At 38.6% G+C, this 11,620-nt stretch overlaps 1 protein-coding gene across 1 annotated transcript; it reads left to right on the top strand.

The window, feature by feature from the left end:
• The first annotated feature begins 1,943 nt into the window (after positions 1-1,943).
• On the top strand, positions 1,944-6,285 carry LOC116419393 (uncharacterized protein C6orf132-like). Its single transcript, XM_031939121.1, is given in 3 exon segments — positions 1,944-2,142; positions 2,145-2,378; positions 2,380-6,285. Coding segments are annotated over 3 exon segments (909 nt in total). The 5' UTR covers positions 1,944-2,007; the 3' UTR covers positions 2,920-6,285.
• Positions 6,286-11,620: the final 5,335 nt, after the last annotated feature.

Genomic DNA, 11,620 nt, shown 5'->3' with positions numbered 1-11,620 from the left:
TATAGTATTGTAAAAAGATGAAACACACCATGTACCTGTTGGTACTTTACCCAATTTTCATTTTCCCCAAACAGAATTTAATCTCCTGGAGGACAAAGAGACTTTTAAAATATACATATAATACATGAGAGGCAGGATAGAAGTCAGGAAGATCTGGATTCAAGTCCAGACCAAGCCTGTGACTAGATATTTAATTTACAGTGACCCCAGGAAACTTTTTAAGGGTCTAAGTAACAGAACAGCTGCTAACTCACATTTGTTCTCATTGACAGAGGAACTATCCTCAATGGCATTTCTTCCACCAAAAAAAGCACAAATTTTGAAGGAAAAAAACCCTCCCAGCAAAACCAAGCAAAGTGTAAAAATGCATAAAATATAAAGTGCCATGAGAATTCCAATTAGACAAAGCTCACTTTTGCCAGGGAAAATCAGGAAGGCAAGTTGAAAGAAAGGATTTTTTTTTTTTTTTTTTTTTTAATAGCCTCAGCACTTGATTCAGTTTATCAAACTGATGGTGGGTAAGCAGGATTTCACCTGATGGAGATATTACTGACATTTCTCTTACTCGACTGAGAGACTGATTGAAGCATCAAGGAAAATAGGTTTAATGTTAAAGGAGGATGTTCTTTCAACATGATATTCACTTTGTGGTAATTAAGGAATTGCTACATTAACCACTAATAATACACAACTTTAGCATATACATTAAAAAAAAAAACTTTTCAAAGTACTTTCCAAACATTGCATCAGTCAATAAGCATTTATTGTGCATCTACTAATTATGTCTTACATTTTATATATCTTCTTACGGAAGCTTTTTTTTTTTTTAACTCTTCAGAGAACTTTTCCTTATTTATTCTTAGAACAATGCTAATACTTGGCTCTTTTTTTTTTTCATTTTCATTTTTTTTTTATTTAATAGCCTTTTATTTACAGGTTATATGCATGGGTAACTTTACAGCATTAACAATTGCCAAACCTCTTGTTCCAATTTTTCACCTCTTACCCCCCACCCCCTCCCCCAGATGGCAGGATGACCAGTAGATGTTAAATACATTAAAATATAAATTAGATACACAATAAATACTTTGCTCTTGAAGGATGTAATTGAGACACAGTTTGGCCATCTGTAAAGAGAAGGGGTGGGATTCAATTCTAACATCTCTTTCTGAAATTCTAATTCTGCGGCTCTTTATAGTTAGGACCGGAGAGAGAAAACACCGCCAAAGCCACTTTCAAGCCGCGGACCTGTCAAAGTAGCGTCGCTTCTATTTACAGAAGGGGGAGCCTGAGAGAGCCAGGCACGAGTTGCCAAGGCGGAAGCTGCTTTGGAACTTGAAACTACAGCTTTCCCACCGGACCCATGTCTGGTATCACAAGGGCAAGCAGAAGAAGCTGCCGAAGCTTCGTTTTAGGGGGCTGAGAGTCACAAACGGTAGGGGCGTCTGAACCGGGCGTTTTTTGAGTCTTGAGGACTTGTACCAGGCTAGACTTTTTTTCTTTTTTTTTCTTTTTTTTCTTTTTTTTTTCCCCCCGGCTTCATGGGCAGATTTTGGGGCGAGGGGGAGAGACGAGCCAACGAGTGAAGCGGCAGTCGTTTGACCAGAAGCACGGTCTGGTCAGCCAGCCCACCCTTGGCAAAGCGAGTTCTCGCGCGCTTGCACACCAGCTCACACTTTCTTGCATGTGCAGCTAGCTTTTCCCGCAAGCTCCGGGAAAACCGAACAAGAACACTTTGCGTTTTGTCACTATCACTCAGCCGTGAGGAAACCTTGCCTCCTAGTTTAGGAGTAAAAGGAAAGATCTTTTAACTGTTACTCTATATTCGCCCACGCTCGGGGCGCAGACACGCTGCTTCAGCGGTGATCCTGCTCAGCTGCGACTGACACCTCAGCCCACCCCTCACGCTGGGTTATCCAGTCTCAGTTTCCCCTCCGTGATCCTCTTTTCTGGGGTACACGAGCAGGGGAGGCGATCTCTTCTCCCGGTCTTGGCGACTTGCTCCCGATGCCGCCGACAGTCCTCATCGCTGCATTTCAGCAAACGGGGAAAACCACAGCAGTAACGAAAAACCACAATCAAATGACACCGGAGCGCTCCAGGCTCGCGGGGAGGGGAGGGGAGGGGAGGGAAAGGCCGGGGTAAGTCAGCAGTTTAGGAAGCCACGTGAGATCTGCCCACCACTCCGCCCGCTCTCCCTCAGAAGAAGGAAAAGGAGCAAGGACGGAGAACTTCAATTCCCGGCTTGCAATTGGGCGGTTGCTTCGGAAGCACTACAACTCCCAGCGTGCAGCGAGACGAGTCGGAGCCACCTCCTTCTCCTCCCGCGGTTCCCCCTCCCCCTCTTCCCGGCTGGGTCCGTGTGCGCCTGCGCAAGAGAGGCCGGAGCAGTCTTACCCTAATGTAAGATGGTGGCCCGTCCGGCTGTGGAACCCACGGAAAGCCGAGAGTCCCCCTCTCAGCCATAAAGGTCGGACTTGGAGGAGCCATCCGGCCCTATCCCGACGAGGCCTGCCCCGGCAGCCGCTCAGCAGTCACTTGCGAGGACGCGCCAGCCCGTGGGCTCGGGAGGAGGAGAAAGCGAGGTGCGGAAGGCGGGTGGGTGTCTGCGGGGCTGGGCTTAGGGGGAGCCGGAGGCTGGCCGGCTACGAGAGCTCGGAGGCTTCGCGGGGACTGTGCAGGCCGCACCGCCCCCCCACCCCCCAACACATACCCCACCCCCTGCCTCTTCTTCACCCTCCTCCTCCTCCTCGTCTTCCTCCTCCTCCTTCTCTTCCTCTCGCTTCGGTTCAGCAGCGGCCACCAGGAAAAGGGAGCGAGGCGGCGGCGGCAGCAGCGGCGGCAGCAGCCGGAGGAGGAGGAGGCTGGGGCGAGCTGGAGCCTCCTTCGAAAGCTTCTTCCACGGGGGAGCCTGTTTAGCTCCTCCCCCCACGCCCCCCCTTTCCCCCTACCTTCTTTTCGGGACACGAGACTAGGGGCTGATCCTGCATGTTTCCCCCAATTCCCTCTGCCTCTGGTGGTAGCCCTTTCCCGGAGCCCTCGCGCCCCCATCCCTGTAACTAACATCACCTCCACTCTCACTCCCGTGGCTTGCTGCACATCTATTCCACGGCCGGGGCTGCTACTTGTTATTTGCCCTATTGCCGTCACTCCGGACACGGACCCACTACCCCTTGTGCTGACGCCCTGGAGCTGCTGCTTTCTGCCCACCCACCGGTACACCTGCCCCGCGATAACTGCTGCTGCTGCTGCTGCCCATTTACAGTCTGTCTTGGACTCCTGGCAATGCTGCCCTTTAAGCACTTCATTTCATTTTCATCTAGTTGCTTAACTATCTTAAAGCTGCTTTTCATTCACCTCCCCCGCCTCTTTTCCTCATAACCAGGCTGCTTGTATTTCCCTTTATTTCTGTAGTCAAAGTCTTTACATCTTTAGTTCCTGAAGGGAAGATGCCCCGTGTTTGGCCATGCTTACTGGAACGTTTAGAGAGTAAAAGAACTGGGGATTTGAATGACAGTGTAAGCAAGAAGTACTACTTTGGGAAATTTTGAGCAGATTCCTCAAATTTTAAATTTAGTAAAGCAGTTTTTTCATTTTACTTTCAATTATCCACATGTGTATTAGTTGCTATTAACCAGTTTGTGGTAATTTCAGTTTAGACTGGTATCCTATCCAGTTTGCTTCTGATTTGCCTCTCCTTCAACCACTTTGGTATATGCTCAGATTATGGAAATTATTCATAATATTACCCCAAATGATTCAAAAGAAGATAACTGGCACACATAAGCATTGCAAAGCTAAATATAAATGATTTTTGGGTTACAACTTTGTATTTTTCCATGCCTCTGTTCCCTTCCATAATTGACAGCTGACTAGGTGACTTGGTGTCTGGAAATATGGTTTGATTTGTCACTTATCTAGTTCACTTAGTATTTGTATGAAAATTTTCTCTGTAATTTAAGTTTAGATTGGTTAATAGTTGTATTTTGGGGGAATTAATAACAAGTCTTTTCTTTTTTTAAACTTCCAATATGGCAGTTATCTGAACAGAATACTTTTCCTCAAAAATAATCTTACAGATTTGTTTATTTTGTTTATTTTTAACCTGACTAAGACTAGGTTAAGAGAAATGATAAAACTGTACCCATGCATGGTGTTGGTGGCACTGACAGTGAAACTGACTTAGTGAAAAGGGCTCATAAATTGTAGGGAGTCTGATTCGTTCCTGTAAAAAGTGCTTTTAAAAAAATGAAAATGGAAAATAAAAGAATAATTTAAGGACTTTGCATTTTAGATGAGTTTGGCATAATCATACTGAACAGAAAATCAAAATTAGTCTGTGATGTGATCTTTTATATTTAGGAAATGGGTTGCAAGATGTGAAGTCCATCAATTAGGATATCTTTTACTTTCAAAAGTAGCTTACTAGCTAACACCTCCTAAGTTTGGTTTGCACCCAGATCTCTTTGTAATGTTGGTGTGGATTTAGTTTAAAAGGCAGACAAGGACAAACTATTCTTTGAAACTTTGAGTTTTGGAAGTTGTGGCAAAAAATGAAATCAAAAGTTAAACTAGCTAATTCTTTTCCTTAATCTTTTTTTTTTTTTTTTAACTCCTTAGGCTCCTACTTTGTCTCCATCCTTTATCATTAAAATACTGATGTAAGTTAATGAAGAAATCCTTATCTCCCCACTATAATAGGGGATAAATCCTTATATTCCTTTAAATAATGATTAGTTGGGATAGGGTCATGATAATAAAATTGATCATCAGTATTGGAAGTCAAACATGTTGTTTGCATCTGGTTTCTTCCTGATTGTATAATGGAAAAGCTTTACAATTTTTAAACAAACCAAATACACTGACAGGTTTTAAAATGTTAGTCAAGCTTGACTGGAATTCAAGTAGTTTCTTCTAGCAGAATACTACTTTGGTATGGCAAGAAGTGCACAATAATTTGACCATTTTCTTTTAAAAGGCTCTTCTCTTTGATTCCTCATTAAATAAGTTCTTTAAGAATTAAATGGTAAATTATTTTCCATTTTTTTTCTTGCCCATAAATATGTAAATTCTTAGTTTTAGCACTTTACTTTTAAAGTAGGTTTGTTTTGTGTAGCTAAGGATTGTACTATCTCATTTTGTTAGGGAGTAGTAAATTAGATTTCTAAAACTTGTTATATAATTTATTTAAAAGCATTACAGCTTCATATTTATCACTTTGTTTTTGAACAATTGGGACATGTTCTGTCACTGTAGGGATTCTTAGTAGTTCTGTCCATGAGTTGAATAGATTATGTTTATCATGAAACTTTCTTTTAAAGTAAGTTAAAGTAGGCTAGTTTAAAAAATTTAATTTCCATACTGCCTAGAACTCTAGCTTTGGAGGATGTGACAAATGAAATTGCTCCCTTATATCCTTCAATTTCAAAAGGATGTGAACCAAATTAGAATGGTTGTACTGGTAGTAATAAACAGACCTTTTGGTATAAAATAAATATTCATTGAATGGGAAAATTTTAATATGAAAATAATCTTAAAAATCCTTATTGGTGAGGAATAGCATCTTAGTGCAATGACAGGTATTACAGGTAATTTAGTTTAAAGACATATTCCTCATCCTCCAGGCCCCTTCCAGCCTCCTCCCAAAAGACAGTTTTAAAAGAATGAGAAGCATCATTGTATAATAAAGCATCAGGTAGTGAAAGAGTCCTGAATTCATTCAGAAGGCACTGAGTTTATAACTTTTGACAAAGTTATGTGTTCATGGGCTTAAATGATCACTTAAATTTCTCAAGTTTACCTTCATCTTTAATCTGGTGCTGATATATAGTAGCTGCCCAACAGAATTGTGGTGAGGCTCAAATGAGCAAAGAGAGAGTGTTTCCTGAACACACAGGACTGTTTTTAGGGATGCATTTTTATGTAGCTATGTTTGTTACACTGGTTTAAAGCTATTGAAATTCATTCTCATCATTGAAGTGATTTTTCACAAGCCAAAAATTTGATTTCACACTGCATACTATTCAATTAGCTTTTATCAATAGTTCCTTCTGGACTTTTGGGGAGTAAAGTGACAAGATCCAACTTCAGTGGTTGAAGATTGATGAATAGAGGGGATTAGGTTACATGTATATTTCTTCTGTATCTTACATATATCATAAGTAAAATGCACTTTATAATTTGCCCAAAGAATTTCTTCTTCTAGACAAGTGCTTTTTACCACCCAGGAAGAACATGTACTGGAAAATGTTTATTTAACGTTCTAAAATTGTAAAAATTATGAAATCCCAATAATGTTTGAAAAAAATTTGTGTGCAAATCCCCATTTTAATTTTATAAGACTTAATAATGTGTTTTTTTAATTTTAAAAAATTAAATTTTATTTTAAATTTTTGTTCATGTGAAAGATGATGGTGGTACTTTTCAGTTTCATTTTTCCTTTGCTTTATAAAATAAAGTGCAAAAAATTTGTTAAGGTTGCACACGTGGTATTAGTAACAGATTTTTACAGCAATTTTATAGGCTTTTGAAAAGAACTTTGTTCAAAAACTTAAGGCCTTTAATTTTATTATGTGTATGCTTTTAGATGGTTTCTTTCAAAGTGATAAAATGATCCAATTTTTGTAAGGGTAGTGATTGAAATAGATTTTGACAGAAGAGGTTCAAAATGCAACTCATAAAAGAAAATAAGATTTAAACTCTGATACTGCTTGTAGGAATTTTTCCTACAGGGAATCATCTATCACTGGTGAATCTTTTTGCAAATTAAAAAGGAAAAGCCCTATTAGTTTACTTGTTAAGAAGACTTGATTTTGAGGTGGGGAGAAGAATCAGTTCTGATTTTGAGAATCAGTTTAGAACTACTTATATAGGCAATTGACTCTTGAAGGTTATTTTATAGTCATTAGGTTGCGATTTTTCCTAAAAAAAAAAAAAAAGAACAAAAACAAATAAAACAAAAAACTTAAAAGTTGATAACTATAGAATTCAAATTTTCAAAAGCATTAGATAATATGTAGTGGTGATGGTGTTTTATAGATTCTGTATCTCATATTGATGAGTAAAACTTTTTTTTTTTTTTTATAATTTGAAAGAAAATCTTTAGCAATGATATCTCTTCTTAAGTTCCCTGAAAGCAAGAATTTGTTTTTGTCCTCATATCCTCATTGCATAGCACAATGCCTAGCACATTGTTGGGCACTTAATAAATACTTATTGATCCTGAGTGTTTAGGAAAGGGTAGACTGGAAAGGAAAACGGAATAGTTAAGTTTTTCTTGTGTGGATTCCTGTATTCAATTTTGAATTTAACAAAATTCTTATTTTCTATTAAGAAAAAGCAAAAGGTAATGATATATAGAAAATATAAGTGTGTGGGGCTACTGCTTTTGGGGGAGTAGAAAGTAATTTTTTGAAGAAAGTAGTAATCAAGTTTTGTAAAACAGTTATGAACTGAAATATCAGAGGGATAAAATATTTCTTTAGCTGCAACGAGTAGATGCTTCACTTTTATGCCAAATATCTGAAATTTCTTAAACTTTTTTATTTTTTTTTTAAGTTCTTGGAATAAAAAAGTGCCAATTTTGGGTATTTGCAATACTAAACATTCACTCTTTGTACCGTTGAGTGACCTTAGTAGCATCACAATATGGAATCCAGGTCACTGACTGATTTGAGTTATCAGTTCTACTTTTTCCTTTCTTCCTCACTTTCTACCAATTGAGTTTTGATTTCTTGCATGTTTGATTATGACAGTAATTGTGAAGCCTGAAATAAATGAAAATGATGAAGGTAGTCAGTCAGTAAGCTTTTATTAAGTGTTTGCTGTCTTTCAGGTCTTGTGCTAACTCTGGGGAATCAAATGCAAAAGATCTTTGCTCTTCAGGAACTTACAATCCAGTGAGGGAAACAACAAGCAACAAATATGGTCAAACAGGTCATATACAGGATACAGAGAAAAACTGTTAGAATTAAAAGGGATTGGGAAAGGCGTCCTGTACAAGGTGAGATTTTAGCTGGGACTTGAAGGAAGCCAGGGACACCAGCAGACAAAAATGAGGGCCAGGCATGGGAGGTAGTTGGAGAAAATGCATGAAGCTGAATGGAGACTCAACCATGAAACCCAAGGAGGCCAGTATCATTGAGTCTTAGTATCTAATGTGATAGGAGCTGTAATGTGTAAATAGATTGGCAAGGTAGTAGTGGGAGCCTAGATTATGAAAGGTTCTGAACAATAAAAAGAAGCTTTTTGTATTTGATCCTGGATGTGATAGGGAGCAATTAGAGTTGTGTTTGGGAGTGACAAGGCAGCAAGATGCAGTAGAAAGAACTCTGGATTTAGGGTCAGGGGTCTTAACTTTCCAATTCCTGCTCTGTGGTCTTGCACAAATCATTTAGCTTCTTAATAGCTTCAATTTTCCCCCTTGAAAATTAGAAGGTTTCACAAATTGATGTTTTAGGTCTTTCAAAATCTATAATCCTTTGAAATTATTTTTTGATAGTGATACTTTTTCTGCCATCTACGTTTCGATTTTTTCAGCTGAGATGGTCTTGGTCTACTATACCACTGTACGCTGAAAAACAAATTCTGGAAATTTATGCACAAGGGCTAAGGTATTCATTCAGAATGAACATATTTGCAAACTAATTTTTGTTTTTGTTTTTGATTATGAAGTAAAGGAACTTTTTTCTGAGACTTGTGATATTGAATTTTCATTATGGATAAATAACTGATAGAGAGTGTTAAGGGACCTAGTGACTGTTCAGTCAGTTGAGTGGATCCTTTGTGGAGGATTTACTAGGTGAGATAGCCAAAAATAGCACAGACTTAAAGGGCAAGGGGTAGTTTCTTACTTATTTTATTAGACGGAGTTACCTGTATTGATGGGATATTAGCTCCATTGAAGTATTTATTATTTGAACCAATATTTTATTGAGTACCTATTATGTTTTGTAAGATACTGAGGGTTTGCAGAAATATAAAACAGTCCCTTCTGTTCTGAACAGGGGAACTTATGATCCAATTGAGAAGACTTGGATACATAAAACAGGAAAATACAAGTTACTCTGTACTTTTTGCATTTTTAGCACACAGAGTGCAGTAGAGGCTAGTGTAGGCTTGAGTAGTTGGGGAAGGCTTCCTGATGAATGAAAAGGATTTAGATATTAAAGACATCCAAAGACTGGGGAATTCTCACATGAGCCAATGCCTATAAGTAGGAACAAGTGTAGTGTGAGTAGTAGATGATAGTAAGAGACTTGTTTGAATGGAAAGTTGAATTGAAGGAGTTGATTGAGAAGAAGATTTTGTGAAGGAAAAGTGAGCTAGATCATAGAGAATTATTACTTCGAGTTGAATTCATCATTGTGGAATTATGGAGAAAATACAAAGGCAAATATGAAACAGCCAATTCCTGCCATCAAAGTATTGCTTTCTACTTGGTATTGGTGTGGAATAATGCATAATTGAGATGCAGTTGTAAATATAAAGTTATTTAAGAGTGAAAGGATGCTAAATTGGGAAATCAGTAAGGTTTCATTGCGGAGATACAGAAATTTTAGTGTTGGTGATGAGAAAACCTGTACATTCTAGTTAAGAGATATGATAGCTTGTTTGAATTCATGAGGGTAGGAGATGAAATTTGGCATTTCTGGAAAGATTAGTAGTGAAATTTGATTTCATGAAAGGAAATATGAAATGTTAGATTGGTACCAGAGGCAGGCTGAATAGTTACAAAGATCATAGAAAACTTTTGAAAGTTTTTGAGCAAGAGAATATGATCAGACCTCTAACTTGTGAAAGATTATTTTTTAGCCATTCCTTGGAAGATGTATTAGGGAATACATGTGAAATTGCCATTGCAGTAGTTTAGAATGAGGGCTGACTTAGGGCAGTGACCATTTGAGCGAAGAGAAGGTAGATAGGAGAGATGTTGTAGAGGTAGAACTGATAGTGCTTAATGGCCTGCTCTGCAGGGGAGGAGGAATAGCAGCAGTACCATCTGATATTCAGATAGCACTTTAAAATTTGGAATAATATTTCATTTGAACCTCCCGCTAATCTTGTGATGTAGGTGCCAGGATTACCCCAGTTTTCCAGAGGAGGAAATTCATGTTGAAAGAGCTAAGTGACTTGTACCGGGTTTTACAGCCAGCAAGGGTTGGACATGGAATTTGAATCCAGGTTTTCCTGACACCTGAGTCTTGCACTCTCTCCCTTATTCTGATGCTGGCAGCCTTAGTAGAAGTAGAGAACTTTGGAGGTGGGCAAAGTTCAAGAGAAGATAATGTTTGAAATGCCAAAGAGAGAGCGCTATGTGGAAATAGTGAGCATTGCCTTAGTGTTGGAATATTGGAATTAAAATGAGAAATTAGATTGAGGAATTTGGGAGTTGAATGAATATAGAGGGTCAACAGGAACAGATGAGATCACCTAGGGTTTAGAGTGATTGGGAGAAGACTGAGGATTTGGAAAACACCTGTATTTAATTAAGTGTGAAGGGTTAGATGGTATACCTAAGGGGACTGAAAAGGAATTATCAGACAGGTAAGAAAATAGTATCATGAAAACCAAGGGAAGAGAGAATATCTAGGAAGAGATTTTTAATTCAGAAATTGGAGAGATTTAGGAGATGTGCCCTGGGAAAAGGCCATTGGATTTACTAGGTAAGATCCTTTTAACACTTTCAGCTGGGTGGTGCAGTAGCGAGCCACTCTATGCCAAGAAAACCTCAAATGAAGAGTCAGACGTGACTGAACAACACTTATTCCTTTCTTTATCCCATCACTGTGCTGATACTACTCTCCAAAGGTTATAAAGAAGGGAAGGGAATGAGAATAGATAATACTAAGATATTGGCAGTGAAAATGAGAGTTAAAGATGCTAGTTTAAGGTTGTGGCAGGTTCAAATGAATTTTTTTTTTTTTTTTTTTTTAAAGAATGAGAGTCTTTGGATGTTTTTATAGAATTTGTTAAGAAAAGCCAGTATTTGGGGAGACATTCAATAAGAGGCTGGGCCAGCTAATTGGAACAGTCGATAAAGTTCCAGAATTTGAATCAGAAAGAACTTAGGTTCAATTCTGGACTTACACACTTACTCACTGGACCCTGGATAAATCATTTTGCCTTGTTTGCCTCAGTTTCCCTCTCTGCAAAATGAGCCAGAGAAGGAAATGGGAAATCATTTCAGCATTTTTGCCAAGAAAACCTCAAATACTATCACAAAGAATTAGACAAGACTGAATATATTGCAACTAGGTGGCCTAGTGAACAGAAAACCTAACCTGGGTCAGGAAGACTTCCTGAGTTCAAATCTGGCCTCATTTACCAGATGTATGAACCTGGACAACGCATATAACCTTTTTTTGCCTCAGTTTCCTCATCTACAAAATGAGTTGTAGAGAGAAATAGCAAACAGTAAAACAAGTCAATATTAGAGAAAAGGAATAAGTGAGTGGGCAAATTCTGGAAGGAGAAAGTAGTTACGATTTGATAAGAAAGACAGTAGGGAGCCATTGCAAGTTATTGACCAGGAAGAATACCATGATGGCATTAATAAGAACATTAATCTTATAACAAAGTAAGGGGGGGATTCCCTTATTTGGTTAAGTTCTCCAAGTTG

This window comes from Sarcophilus harrisii, chromosome 5 (assembly GCF_902635505.1).
Source record: "Sarcophilus harrisii chromosome 5, mSarHar1.11, whole genome shotgun sequence".
NCBI classification, from domain to species: Eukaryota; Metazoa; Chordata; class Mammalia; order Dasyuromorphia; family Dasyuridae; genus Sarcophilus; species Sarcophilus harrisii.
Note: the sequence above shows the minus strand (reverse complement) of the source record. Positions and strands in the feature narration are given on the sequence as shown.